General features: G+C 35.1%; 1 protein-coding gene across 12 annotated transcripts in view; it reads right to left on the bottom strand.

The window, feature by feature from the left end:
* Positions 1-1,110: 1,110 nt before the first annotated feature.
* IL15 (interleukin 15) overlaps positions 1,111-15,755 on the bottom strand; it is a 31,808-nt gene continuing 17,163 nt past the window's right edge. For 10 of the 12 annotated variants that reach the window (XM_035899153.1, XM_035899161.1, XM_035899156.1 and 7 more), the window contains 5 exons: positions 12,209-12,318; positions 10,886-10,967; positions 10,354-10,395; positions 9,204-9,347; positions 4,365-8,614 (listed from right to left, as the gene is read on the bottom strand). In XM_035899153.1, the coding sequence (XP_035755046.1) occupies positions 8,501-8,614; positions 9,204-9,347; positions 10,354-10,395; positions 10,886-10,967; positions 12,209-12,318 (492 nt within the window). In that variant the 3' untranslated portion in view covers positions 4,365-8,500. Of the gene's footprint in view, positions 3,183-4,364; positions 8,615-9,203; positions 9,348-10,353; positions 10,396-10,885; positions 10,968-12,208; positions 12,319-15,755 lie in introns of those variants that run through there. The other 2 variants (XR_004842625.1, XR_004842626.1) reach the window with 2 other exon arrangements.

Below are 15,755 nucleotides of genomic sequence, written 5' to 3'. Positions count from 1 at the left end.
TACACACACATAAAATAAGCAGTAGTGTATGAATAAGCTCAGCTGTTTGATGCAGGAGAGTGGATAAGCTCTAAGCTGTTCCAGCTAGAAGTAGATAAATTCTGATTACTCTGGAGGACTCCAATGAACGTAACAAAAATAATGCCCCTGCCTTAAAGTGCTTGGAATGCAAGATATAAGCAGGTAAATACAGCAAATATACTGGGTAGAAATAGGTGTATTTGAGCCTGTAGATGTCTACTGGTAAATCTGCATGTTCTAGAAGAATAGAACACTCATTGTAAATAATTTGCAGTGGTTTGAAAACCAAACCAAACCATCTCCTAATTTTACTTGCTAAACTTTTCATAGTCCTTGATCCACAAAGCAATACCTGATTTTTTGTGAAATGTAGATATAAACTAAAATGTCTCTCTATTACTAGTGGTAGATGGAACATTTTACCTTGCTTGTATCACAAAAATTGTTAACATCTGGATTTTTTATGTGGCTAGTGCTCATACTACGTACCTGCCAACATAGGTCGAATGTACAGTGCAAACCACAAAAAAAATTACATTTGTTGAATACACAGAGTTAGGAATTTTATTGATAATAAACAGTATGGGAATGAACACATAAACCAATGTGATTATACTATATTAAAGCAACATAATGTTATTATTAGATTATGATTATGTGTCATAAACAATACAGTTATGTATTATTATATTATAATACTATTATTATTAATATTATTGTATTCAAACATAACCACAGTTCTCATCATTTAATATGTTCTGGCATACAGCATATCTCATACTAGAGTTCAACCAGTGTCTATTCAAAAGTCACACTATGAATATATCATACAAAACAGCTGTGCATATTTCTTCATAAATATAACTTAGGTTACATTTTTAAAAATATTTAGTTTTGTTAGAAAAAAAATCAGTTCAGGTTAGATAATGGTAAATTTACCATCTGGATAGAGCAAACAAAACACCAGAAAATAGAGATGAATAGGAAGATTGAATTATCAAAACTTAAAATAAAGCATATATATATCTATGTATGCTTTTTAATAGTTACATAAAACATATTTTTATTTTTATATATATGTGTGTTTCATGTTAACTCCTGAGCATCAGATAATTTTTCATCACATATTACACATGATTATTTAATTTGAAGTGCACAATGACTTACAGAAAGATATAGAAAGTTTTGGCACTGAAAAATTTTGGCTAATTCTCAGCTCTATTTCGTCAGGTTCAAAGAAAGCAGTATTTCATATAAAACTGTAATCACAAAGTAGGGAATCAGAATTACTGAACCTCTTTTTTATGCTGAAGAAGCTAAGGGCACAGGGAGAAGTAATGTAAGGCAGAAGAGTTTCAGTGAGCCGCAAACTTTGTTAAAGCCTCTAACTTTGACAAATACTCTTCTGCTCAACAGAAAGTGTAGATAATACTTTTTATGCTGTAAAAGTGGTTGATGTGAGACGTATGAAAGTGAGGTTGCTGGAGGATTTATTAAGCCGCATAGGAGGTTGGTTTATCTGGGTGACTACAGAGTTTCTGTAATTGTACATGAGGACTGAACTCTGACCTGTACATACTGAAGTGGAAAGCCCCAAGGCATGCCGAGTCTCACTAGGAAAAGAAACAAAGGGGCAAAGTCTGTGTGGTTTAGGACTTCATGGAATTACAGTCTGGAGCTGAAACAATGCTGTTGTTTTTTCTTGCTTAGGGAATTTTAATATGATGAGAGACTAGCTGTATTAGAAGATAAATCTTAAGTAAATATCTGGTTTTAGAAATTTGAAAGAAATGTGGAGACATCCCATTGGAATAGAAACCCATTTATGTTCCCCAGGGAAATCAGATTTTGAAGGAATAGGATGAAAGATTCAATTCTTTTCTTGGCTGACACAGCATTACAGTCACAGTTGATAGGAACTCCATCATGATCCATATCTGTTGAACATATGTTTTTACAAACGGACTTTAATAAACTAGTTGAGGATGAAGGCATTTACATCAAGACATTGCTTTTGTCTGCAAGGACATGTTCTAAAGATTGTGCCTCACACCTTAGATAACTCCTGACATTTCTTCAACTGCATCCCTCCCCATTCACCATCCAGCTGAGACTTTAAAGATTTTACCCAACAGTCACCATCCATCTCTGAAAAATCTGATTCAGACTCAGAAGGAAGAGAACCAGGATAAGACAGTCATTTGTATGCTAAAGTTTATATAAGCTTCTTTAGCTTTAGGTATTGCTCAAGAAATTTCCCAGAAATCCCCCTGATTTCTGTTTATGTTCTAACTTCAATTCTTTTTCCCCCATACATTTTTCACTTTTAGGGGTAGTGATCTGCCTATTCCATGGTACAGATAAGTCAGTCATTTAACCAGATGTTTAATTCTTTATTGTATTTGCCCATCTTCTTCCCAATTTTTACAAATCCAATTGATACCTGATCAGCTTGATTTGACCATGAAAATTCCACTGCTAATAAGCATTCAGAAGTGGATGAGGTTTTGGAGGATTTTTATTTCTTTATATCTTCATTTAAAGGTGTTGATTATTGGCCTAATTAAACCTTTTGATAAGGAGATGAGAATTCTCCAACATTTCCAGGTTTTGGAAGAAAATAGTTGGAAGGAGAAACAGCTTAGAGATGCTGATTTGATCTTATTATTGCAAAATACGTAACCTACTCATTTATGGCTTTCTTTTCCTCCTTAAGTGCATGTCATTAATATTCCATAGAAAGCATAGTACCAAAGTTTAATTGTTTCTTCTCTGCCTCTAGAGAAGGTATAGCTCTTTATGCACTACAGAATAGTCCCCTTTTAAATATGGCTCAGTGTCAAGTTGATCAGTCTCCTGATGCTGCTGGTATGCAATGCTGTTGCTCTTTCTGTTGCTAGTAAGGCATGCTTTCATTTGGATGAGCTGCAAGTGAAGGCCACTTTGGATAAAAAATAATTCTATTTCTATTCTCAAGAACACAAATACTGACTTAAAGATACAGTTAAGTTTGTGTCTCTTGCTTTGGCTTCATCCACTTGTTCTGAGCAGCTAGTTCATTCTCACATTCTTAATCCTCCTGCCAAGATGTCCCACCATGACCTTGGCCCAGGGACTCCAGACGGGAATTTCCAAAATCTTCCAAAAGCCCCCTTTGGTGCCTGTTAGGGGGAAGACATAAATTATTTGACTGCATCTGTGGGAAGTATTCTGAAATTTACTGTTTAGCTTTGAAATAACATGCGTATCCTTATGTCCATCCAGCCCCTTGCCAAATTCTGCTACTCAGAAAGAACTGATGCAGTAGATTCACAATGAGTTGGAATAATTTTGCTTTCACTGTTATCATTTAACGTGGCTCTCACTTCTTTTCCTTCCTCCTGTTTGCTTTTATTCCTGTAGTGGATGTTTCATTTTTTCTGTCTCTCTGATACTACAAGGAAGAGGTTGGCAGCTCCATCACCTTTGAGTATAACTGTGAGAAAAGTGAATCCTGTGATATTGGAGTTATTGATAATTACAGCTAGGCTAATCTTAGATGACTTTATTATAATATTGTTCCTATATATTTGTTTCATATTCTTCCTATGAGAAATGCAACCCAATATTAATAGCTCCATCCTGCTGCGGTGTTGCCCACATTAAACTAGGAAAGGATGGCAGGCAGAGAAAGAGATTCACAAGGATGACAGAGCACTTAGTTTGGGTTTAGCGGACAGCTAAACCAAAATATCTGTGATGCAGCTGTCTCGACTATGAGTTGACTAACAATTGTACGTATAATTTACATACTTGGAATCGGTAGTGATGTGATTACCTAATGCTATGTGTCATAGGAGAGCTAATTTGCAACATGCCTCTGCCCTAGTCAGCTCACCTGGAGGCCATAACCTACTAGGTAGTAATTTTCTGTGTAAATGCAAATGTCCTTTATCTTGCTTTATAAAATAGATTATACTTCTGGGAACATTCACTGATCCTCTGGTGTGATAGGAGGTTAATATTGTTGCTCCAGTGTAGCCACTTGAATCCCTATGATCTGCTGCACTTGCATGTCTAGTATTCCTACTCAGAGGCAGAAGTACTGAAAAATGGAACAGTTCTTTGGTACTAAAAAATATAACTGGCAAAATGTGCAGGCAATGGTAACTCAGCGCCATTTTCTTTTAACGCATTTAACAATATCACTATATTTCAGGTGCTGGACTGGATTAACGAAAAAAACCCTGAATCTCTGTTGAAATCTCTGCTGGGCCTGTTCAGAAAGCTGCAGCAGGGAAAAAAAAAAAAAAAAAAGAAAGAGCAGGCTGTTGCTTTCAGGAGATTAAATCAATGTACACTGTACTGGCTTCTAGATTAGCTACCCTCCTTGGCTTCTATTAAACTTTGGAGCTGGACCCCTGGTTTGAAGTGTTGAAGCAGTTGAAACACAGCTTTAGCTATAGAGAATGTCTGCTAAAATATATATAGCAAATACACTGTTTGCCCTCCTTTGTAAGTGTTACCACTGTACATGGGGCTGACTGACTCAAACGTTCATTGTCTCTCTGGGCTTTTGCCACATGGAGCTGGAATAGATCCTAAGGTATGTTTCTATTATTTTCCTCACATTAGCCATATGAACAAGATGGATAATCTGAAATTGCTGCTGAGCCCCCAGCTACTTCACTGCAGGCAAAGAATCAGAATCTCCTTTTTAAAATTTTCCCCCAAACAGTGAAGCTCACAACAAGAGAGCTAGCTGCAGTTCAGGATTTGCCTTTTTATGCTATCATTAATGATTCCGCCTTTCACAGAATTCTCATTTCCAAATGAACTAGCATCAGTGAACACTTATATCAGTCCCTTAAAAGGGGATTTGAATGGAGAAAAGATGAAATCACTCATACCACCACTCAAGTCAAATGAGGAGTCACCCGTTTCTGTCCGGGCAAAATGGAACATCAGCTATAGATCTGCAGAACTCTATTAGCCTGCCCTTTTCTTGCTCTTAACGTTCCCACAGCTGCTGGCTTCTCACTGAAGGCATCCTGCCCATTGAAATAACATCTCCTCGGTTAAAGAAGGGACAAATGGATCACTGCCTCTGGGCAGTGATTAATTATTACAGAGTTATGCATCCACATAGGTAAATGTACTCAACAGTAATAATGCTATATTACTAGCTTAATTAAATCACTGTATAACTTTAATCAGAAATCGAACTGACTTAAAAAATTGCGGGGAAACTGTCAGATGCTACTTTTAAGGTCCAAATGTCTACTAGGGAAATTAAATTAATAAGACATACCGTGCCCTGTAATTGTAAAAGGCAGTTGGACATTGCAGAAACTGAAATCTATTGATCATGCAGTGTAAATTGACTGCCTAAAAGAAAATCTGGACCGCGCAAATTATTGGTTAAATTCTCATACGTGTTATAAGAGGGAGAGATAGCTAATAGTCCTTGTATAAATATACTGATGCTGACCCAGAACTGACTTTAAACTGTGAGGACTTTCAAATACCTCCTGTGAAATTATCTGCACAGTACCTGATCAATGGGTGCTCAAATATTTGGAGCCACTGGAGGCAAAGTTCTATTGATGAGCAACCAATATTTATCTTCAGGATTTAATAAAACAACAAGAAGGCAGAGGATGTCAGACACCATCTGCACTAGTGCTACTTGCATTATCCTGTTAAAATATAGACAGAAATATGGATACTGAACACCAGGAAAGGAAAGGAAAAAATGTATTTTAAATTATTGCAAAGTCAGGAACACAGACTGATGTAGTCCAAAACTTCTGTGCAAGAGCATTATTCTTCTCATCTGGTGTCAAAAGGTAGAGCTATTTTTCTTTTTGAACACAGAAACACTCTGCTATGAGTCACCTGAGTCCCAAACTGAGTTCGATTAATTGGAGAAAATACAGTACTAATCTCTTTCTTAACATTTACCGGCAGTAGTTGGAAAAGATTAGATAGTAAATACCACACAAATGACTAGACCTTGTGTAGAAGAAATACTTCCTTCAACCTAGGTGCGTTTACTTCAAAAGTGAGCATCCTAAATTAGTTTTTACTGGTCTGGCTGCAGTACTAAGTCAGATCAGATTCATGCATGTCTTAATCATATTGAGTCTTTTATTCCGGGATATGTATAAATTTCCTCAATAAAAAAAAAATATTAACCTGGCATTAATTTAGTCCATCCTTTATACTGATCAGAGCATTTCTTATAACCATAGGACTCATGCCATGGTAAAGCTTTCAATTGGCAGCTTAGCTCTCAGGAAAAGGAATAGCCCAGGAGAAATACTGGAGAACTAGATTAGCAAATGGTCTTTTTTGGCTCTAGAATATGCATCTGGAACAGAAGGAGGTGAAACAAAATAAAAGAGATATGGCCAATGTCTAACAGACAGTGGCTAACAGGGTCGCAAGCTGAGTGGTCACAGGCTTAGCAATATTCTTTCGGAAAGACAAATTCACAGTATTTAACATGCTTGCCACTGTAAGTGTTTTAATGAAAAACAAAATAAAATTAATCAGGTACTGATTTTCACAATGGCCAAGAAAAAGAAAACTATCTGAGCAAATGAACTGTTTGTTTCTCTCATCAAGAATACTGCTGGACTGTGTCTCAAGCTTCTTCAAAGCTAGAAATAACAAAAATCCCTTTCTCTCTTTGATTAAAGACCACAGCTGTTACTTGGTATTAGCTTGCCTATGCATGTGACATCAGGTAAGAGAAGATCATATTCAATGCATACCATTGTTTTAAGGTAAAATTTAAAATGTAGGACCAGTTTACTTCATTCAAACTATATACTGTATAATAAACACTTCTTTCACTGATGTTTTGCAGTGGCAAATAATTTATTTCTTCTCTGATACCTCTGCCATTGTTCAATCCCGATATCAATCTGCTTATGAATTTACTGATCAGTTAGTCTATAAGTCACCTGGAAGATGACATCCGCTGCACGCACGTTTATGTTCTTTCTTTTGTAGTTTACTGGAGATTCAGCTCCTCAGAGTGCTGAAGATTGACTGTTGGGAGTAACCCAAGAATAAGGGAGTACCAGGCAGTGTATTTGTTGCCATAATGAGATTGAGATTTCCTTCCTGGTAAGTGGACAGCTGAGTGACTCAGCCATTTATCAAATGAAAATGGAGAAATGGAGGTACCTTGAGGAAAGAATTACTTATTATGGATAGTAGGTGGGATGACATGGTTATTAATCATGAAGAAAACTTTAGAAAGAGCTGAAAGAAGACCATGCAACATTTCAAAACTACCAGAGGACAGGTGACGTTGCACTGAGTCTTAGAAATACAGTTATCATGATTTCCAATAACTGGTCAAAAGTGATTCCTGCCTTCAAAGTTGTTATCCCAAAAGGAGACCGAAGTTACGAAGTCTACTACATAGAAAAGATTTTTACCACATAGAATTACTTTTTTAAAGTGTGTTAGAGACTTGGTCACCTCCTTTGTTCAGATGATACTACTTTTCATTGGTTGAAATTTACATTTAAATCTTTGGCAATTGCTAAAGGAACTAATTTGCTAAAGTAATGACTAGGGTAGTGTCTGTGTCAGAGGTAACAAAAGAACTAATGAAGCATGTTCTGTCTTTGGACAGTGGAACCAGGCATCAGCGTTACTATCTGTTGAGAAGACTGGAGATAATTTTTAATACCATTATGCTACCCTTGTACAAAAGGGAAAAAAGGCAAGGAAGGATCTTTAAATAAATATTCCAATTTTTTACTTTTAATTCTTAGGTAAAACAAGTAATTGGGTTTACCTGAAAACCATAATAAAAATAAATATATTAAGAGGTAGCCAACAGACATTTAAGACCAATACGCCTCAGCTTATGCTTTGACACTAGTTTGTTGAAGAAATGCTAATGAGAAAAAAAATAGCAAGAAGAACTGTCAGACATGACTAAGAACAGAAGTGACAGATGAACTAGGATCTTTTAGGAGCACAAGATGGTAAATGTTTCACATAAGAAAAATAGCTATAGCCAAAGCTTTAACAGGTATGATAATTTTATATTATTATTAATAATAGAACAGCTTTTTGCTGAAACCCCATTCAGTTAGCCCTGAACTGATGCTCATGAGGAGGTTCCCACTGCAGATATCTTGAGATCTTTTTAAAGAAATTTGTTGAAAAGTTGGTGAGTTAGGCAGGATTTCTTTTCCCATGGACTTACCAAAAAATAAAGACACTGTAAGTCAATAAGAAACTTTAAACCCTGTAAAATTCCTTTCATTTGTATTTCATAAGTAATATCATTTGTATGTATTCAGTTATGAATACATTGTGAATTACAGGGATTGTATTACTCTCTGTTTACATGTTATGCTATGTAAGTAGGAGTTTTAAGTGATGTGCTTTCCAGTTTATTGTTGCCGATAACCTAATTTCTCTGAAGACATTCATGGAAGCATCTTGGTTCCCAGCTTGTGTCTTTTGGTCAGTGTTTACATTCCTTCTGTATAACCTTTACAAAACTCTGAATAAATTCTGCAAAATTTTTTTCTTCATACTCTTCACATTCCTTGCATTTTGCTGATATTGTGGAATTCAACTGAAAAAGAAAATGCAGTAGTAAAGCAGGATAGTGATCTATTTGCTTTGATAGAGAACTAACTCTTTTTTGTCCTGGTTTTGTGAGCAATTCCAATGCAGTCAATATCTAGAGAAAGCCTTGCTGCAGGCTTCCACAGTACTTATGTTCTGTGCAGCTTCTGGCTTGCTTTCTGCGTAGGATCGGCTTTCAAAGATCTCTCAGCACTTCAGTGAGAGGTGCAGGTGGCTGTCCCTTCAAAAATGAGGATTCTTTTCTGTATGTGTCTGAGCATACCTGACTTTAGATACTGAAGTTACAAACTGTTATTTTTATATACACATTAAAACACCGTCCTGATGTATGTATGCATGCACAGTCAAAAGCATTTGCTTTGATGGGAATCCTGAAAGTGTTTTTCTAAAAACCACTAAATTCTGCTTTTTCATCGTTGTGTGTGTAGCTTTGTCATTCTTATATGTACAGGTTACTGTATCCCATTTGCTTTCATCTGTACCATCCCACCTTTTATATACCAAAAGAGGTATTTCTGCTACTGAGGAAACTCTTTTGATTTGCCTTTTTTCCACAGACTGCTGGTGTTACTTACCTTGCTATTTTCTAACCTTGCATTTCCATTTTTCCAGATGTTAAATACATCCTGTGTTTTACTACAATTTTTGATAAGACATTCTTGAAGAATCACTTTTGTCTCTAAGAAAAAGCATCTTATTACAGGTTCTTGGCATTCTTTCTGAAAAAAAAAAAAATTGTAATAGTTTTACAATTAAAAAGGAGTAAGTGAATGTAAGATATAATTTACCGTGAAGTGGCTGATTTTCATTTACTGGATGTCTCTTCTTACTATACAAATACTTTTAAATATCTGCAAAGATTGGCTGTGAGAGCTAGCAACAAAAAGGCCAGCCAGTTTGCTAAGATGAGGTGAAACGTACTGTCTTGATGGAGAACATAGAAAAACAATTAATTAGGATAGGAATTTGGGATATAATTAAACATAGTGGAATTAAATTAGTATTATTCTTAGTAGTTCTAATGCTTTCTTTCAGAGACCTGAGTTCAGAATAGGCAGGGGAGAAGTGAAAGTAGATATTACCTTTATTTCACAAATTAAAGAAAAAGAAGTAGTACTGATTTCTCCATCAAGTCAACAATAAAGACAAGAGTAAGTACCAAGTTGTCTGACTTTCATATCAGACTGTCCCACTTTAAGAAAACCTTCCTGACATTGCCACATATTAAATCATCTATTACAATGGATTAACCTCTCTGGCTCAGTTCAGTTAAGATAATGTGTGTGCAGATGGCAAAAGCAGAGAAATGCACAGGTAGATGCTGACAGTTGCCTTCCAAATTCCACTTCTCTACTATTTTATTCCATTAAATAGTGCATGGTGTTAAATAATCATCTTTGGAAGTATTTTCTTTGTCACTTTTTTCCTCAAATTACAAACAAATACCAACATTATTTTAGCAGGTTTTGCTTTGATAAGATCATTTTGAATCATCCCTTTTAATTGATTAATTTTAATAGCAGGTGACTCAATAAAAATAATTAATACCTGCTTACATAACTTATCATAAGTACTTGAACTATGGAACTGTTCCTTTTGAGGCAAATTAATTGATTTCTGAAACTTTTCTCAAATTAGATCAAGGCTGCCTTAGGAGAAAGTTGCTAGTAAAGAAATGAAGCTACTGCATTAGACCAGTTGTGGTCAAATTTTAAGTTTACTTACATCCTCATCTGTGTTTGCAGTATATAAACTGACGTCAATGTCCTAAAAGAAAACAAGAGTTAGAATTATGAACATTAACTAACAGATTTAGAGATAAGAAAGTTTATTCTGCAAGACATGAATTAGCTCCAAGTTCAAAAGCCTGGCCTATCCAGGTACTGGGAGCCAGCAAGTCAGGGGAACTTAAAGTCACCGAGTAACCTGCAGGATGGGCTTCACTGTGAGGTGGACTCATCAGAATTGAGTCCCATAATATTTTCTCTGAAGGAGCTAACTCCCAAGCCCACTGCCCCTTTTCTTAGAAAAAGTGAGAAAGAAAATAATATTTAATTCTAGAGTCCACAGTATTTTGTCAACTCCAATTCCCTTTAACCTTCTATTCCTTTGCTTCTACTCATGAAACACCATTATACAAACACCATTCCTTTTCCGGCTCCCTGTCACTGACACTTCTTAGCTGAGTACAGTGCTAAATATTAAATTATGTCTGCTCCTATGATTATATGAAATGCTGACTTTTTAATGAACTTACTTTGGATGTCTTGATCTGCTCCAAATCTTTCAGAACTTCCGCCCATTTGCAATGACCTGCTGCTGTCTTTGGTACATAAGCGCTAGAACAGAAGAAAACCAGTGACCGTTAGGCTAAACGGTAGGTATACACAACATTTTTGCTGAAAAAAAGAGTAAGAGTGTATTAAGATAATATAGATCTATTGTTTACATGTATATATACATATGGTAAATGTGTGGGGTGAGTATATTTGATAAATCATAAAATCATATAGATACATTAAAACTGTACCTCATTCACACACTGTATAAACAATCGATGTCTTTTTTAAAAAGGTCAGTTTTATAGAACGTAATGCAAGATAAAGTTTCAACTACTTAATGTAAAATGCCTACCATTCCTTAAAAGTATACAAAAAAATTACAGATTTCAAAGTCTCTTATGCTACAAGTTTCCCCCATAATACTATGGAATTTCTACCTTAAGCTCTGTAGAAATATTATTTTTCATTTTAGATGTAATTATTTGTGTACAGGAAAGCTTCCTCCTGCTATGGATAATATTTTTCTTAAAGTGAACCCCTAAAGGGTGGAAGAAAGGTTTCCTTCTCCTGTGAAGATTTTTGGAATGTGAATTGCAGTTTTAATGTGTCCCCACTTGGATCCTTAATTTGGATGCCTTTCACTACTGCTGTACTATAAATAATATACAACAATGTATTTGTTTTGGGAAGCTGGTTTAAAACAAGCAGTTGTTAAGCATTTAAGCCTCAGCCAAAGGCTCAAAAATTACAAGATTTTTGGAAAAGGAAAAAAGGGGCTTATAACAGGAATCAGAGGACGCTTATGATATTTTTGACGGGGGAAAGAGAGAGAAGAAATATCAGACCTTGGCAAAGAGATTTGACTGAAGGGTCACAAGGAGACAACAAGTGGGGCATGTAGGCACTAGAAGCAGGGTCAGTTTTCTAAGACAGGAAACTGGAGTGAGAATGGAAGGAAGCATCTCATATACATAATTCAGCACACATATTTTAAAATTATCACATATGGTAGGGGTTTTTTTTCATTGCAAAGACATATGGCAATTGGTGGAGTTCTTTAAACGCAACAATTCCAACAATTTGAGGGTTATCACAGAGATTAGGGCCAAGATGCAGTCTTGACCAGACTGAGCCTAGTCAAAGACAGAATGAAGTAATGGACAATAGCCTATGAAGCAATGGGGGACTGCGTATCATGGCAAGAGAGGATCCACTCTCTAAAGCGACTGGAGGCAAGTAACAGCTGGAATAGTAATAATTTGTATTTACTCTCTAATTAACATTGACTTTGTAGTTACCATAGGAAGAAGATGATTAGTCCCATCTCATTCTTTAAAAGGCAAAAGAAATGGCTGTTCAGAAGAAGATACAGCTGATATTGCAGACAAATACTTTTCAGGTGTATTTTCTGAAAGACACAACCAAGATCATAGCTTGTCACAATCTGATTTCACAGAATTTTGCTTTAGTACTGACTTAATTAACCAACTTGACAAGACGTCCAATCAAGACAAGACTACCTGTTGTGTGTAGATTGAAAGACCAACTGATCTCTAGTGTGCAGAAATATATAATCACTTTACAAAACGGTAGAAAATCAGATGCTGAAGACACACTGCAAAAATCTGCACTCATCCTGGGCTCCCGATTTATTTGTCTGCTTATGCTGCAGACTGCAATTTAATGCAGGGACAATATTAAAGTATTTTTATTTTGATTTCCATCCTGGAGATCTTTCCTCTGGCTACCTTTTGTGGCCCAACTTCTATGAATTACCTACAACTATAACATTACCAACAATATTGTGGTTGCCTATACATGAAACTCTGCTACGAATACACCTAGACATGCTAGAGTTACGTGTATAGATCTTAAATATAGTATTTAGATATAGTACATATTTATACTTCTTTATATAGTGTATGTACATATAATAGTGGGAAGCAATGCATTTAAGAATGATATAAGCTGATACAGTTCCTTCACAGAGCTAGGTTAATTATCTGCAAGTGTGCTTTTGATTCAAGGTTTTATTTCTTATCATAGGTGCAACACTCTTACATTAACTGACTCAAACGATGTTCTTTAGCACTAGTTTATTTATGTACTAACTTGCAAGTGAATATTTAAAAATGGACCAGAGAAAATAATACAAGAGCTAGCACTGTGCAATGGTAAAAATATGAAAATGGGAGGTCAATCCATACATTGTCACGTTTGCAGCTAACTTGCTGAAATCCACCTAACTGTTATTAAAGCATCTGCTGGCAAAGCCCTGAGCGTAATACTTACGTGTGTCACAGGGGACTTCTGAAGAGTATTTGTAATAAGGATTTGTTACTCTCTTACACAGAAAATGTTTTAAATACACTGCAATTATTTTGTTTCCAAAACCCAAAGATACAGCTGAAATAGCATAGTAACCTAATCACTACATAAATTCCACACTCAATAATGGGAAGCAGTGCCAAACCCTTTTATCACCCGCGTGTGTCCAAAACCTATTAAATAAGAAGTATGTAAATGAATGATAAATAGATAATCTAAATTAAAGTAAGGCCAGAGCAAGTAATATCTCATCCATCTTCTGAACTATTTCAGTACGGAACAGGCCATGTTATTGCTACCCAAAATGTGTCTAAAACCAAGGCTCAACCTCTTGCTGTTTCCACAATAAATGGAAATAAAAAATATGTGAGTATTAAAACCAAAATATTAAGTATATATAGATACAATAAATATTTTCCAAACTTACAAGAATATAATGGGAAAGAAATATGACTGCTTGGCTATGGTCAAAAGAGCTAAATCATTTTGTTATAGTATGACAGAAAGGCTGTAACCTTTTCACAGTTAATATTGTTTTATCTGAAATTTGTCATGGTGTTGGTTTTGTTTTGTTTTGTTTTTTAAATCTGCATGTTAACTGTTTTGATTTGATTTGCCAGTCCTTAAAAAATATCCTATTTTGCTTTTTGGCTTTTTTTAATTATTTGATTGAAGTACGAAAGTAGCCTTATGGGGAAACTCAAAGTACATTTAAAGAAATTTAAAATCTGGCTTGTTGGATACAGATGAAGAAAACATGTTTTAATCCCATGTTTATTTTTTTTTTAAACATGTTTTAACAGAAGTATTTAAAATGTATTAGAAACATTTTGCAGTAGGTAAACATTTTGATGATTTTACATTTTATCAAATGAGATGAGGTGGCTACAAATGAAAATATGAAAGACTTATGTTGGCTCCATAAGCACTTACTAACTTTGTGTTTCATAATTAGTACTATGGGGCCTTAAAAATCTGATTTGAGAGGGAGTTCCAGTCCAAATGCATTGCCATATTTATGCTGTAGAACAAAGTGTTCAAGGTGAGGAAAATAATACATTGCCTTACCTAATGAATAATGGGCCAGGGTTATCATTAGTTTGTCATTTGTTTCTGTGATAGCAATGGAACATTGTGTTCTTAATGATTAATGAAGTCATCTTGATCTTTGGTTTTCTTAAATATGGTAGGCAACTATTTTACTGTAATGAAATAATCATTGCTAATTAAAAATAATAGCTTAGTTTTTAGAAGTAATAGAGAACTTGTACTGATTGTAAAATATATAAAAACTATACTGCGTGCATACTCTAAAGGGTATTCCATTTGTTTATAGAGAAAGAGGTTCTTAACATCCAATAGATCACCTAACACATTCCTTTCATCAATTCAGGGCCATTTTTTACTTGAATTTCTTAATTATTTCATCCAAACTATTATTGAAAAACAGAAGGAATGTTAGCTCACTTACCTGCTTTGGCAAGTTATCCCCCTGCCTTGAACACACATTGTTCTAATTTCCAAATTTCCTTTGGCTAGTGTCAGTTTTTCATTTCTTATTGTGTATAATCATTAACCAGTTGCTCTCTGTCTTCATTATGTCTCTGATACTTGTTTTATAGCTGCTTGAACTTTGGACAAGGGAGCAGCTCATATTAAAACACACACATATTTTTATCTGTAGCTTGTGTCCTGATAACCTGCAAATCTAAGGTAAGGACTAAAGCCTTTGTAAGTGAATATACATTACTCCAAAAGATAGTTGGGTTATGATATACACAGTCACCTGTTTGGAAAAGCAATGCTTATTTCTTATAATTCTTATTCTATATAATATATAGAATATATATATTTCTTATAACAAAGTTAAAATGAAGCACATCAAGTAATATCTAAGCCACAGTGGTCCTGTTTTCCCTTTAAAGAAGCAAATGTATAAGCAAATGACAAAACTTTTCTTTAACAAGGCAGAAATGGTTGCTGATTCTGCTGGCTTGGCTGTCACAAAAACTGTAAGTCAAAAGAACATATTCACAGCTCTTTACAATATTTAAGTTACATGTGAAGGAAAGTACTGAAAACTAAAATTACATGTCTTTGCCTATATATCATATATCTAAATTTCTTTATTAAGGTTTGCTTGTAGATTTCTCAGTGAATCCTTGAGATGTGATATTTGTAACTAAGAAAGTTTAATTCCTGTGCAAGTTGGTTATATCTGCAAATGTCCACTATTTTTTATTGCTTATTTTGAACCATATTTTTATTCTTAGTTATATGATCTTAGTAATATTATCCCCTGCCAGAACTTTATATCCATTTCTTTCAGAATCCTGGACTGTCTTTAGAATCTTTCACTATTTGCAAAAAACCTCCCCTCCCCCCTCTCCCCCCCCCGCCAAAAAAAAACCCAAACAAAAAAAACCTCAACCAGCCAAACAAAAACCCCAAAGTCTAACCTGCTTAATTTGTGGTTACTCTCAATTTATCCCTAACTTCTTGACCTCTGGCACACAG

Source organism: Egretta garzetta, unplaced genomic scaffold, assembly GCF_000687185.1.
Source record: "Egretta garzetta isolate BGI_Z169 unplaced genomic scaffold, ASM68718v1 scaffold258, whole genome shotgun sequence".
Lineage (NCBI taxonomy): Eukaryota > Metazoa > Chordata > Aves > Pelecaniformes > Ardeidae > Egretta > Egretta garzetta.
Note: the sequence above shows the minus strand (reverse complement) of the source record. Positions and strands in the feature narration are given on the sequence as shown.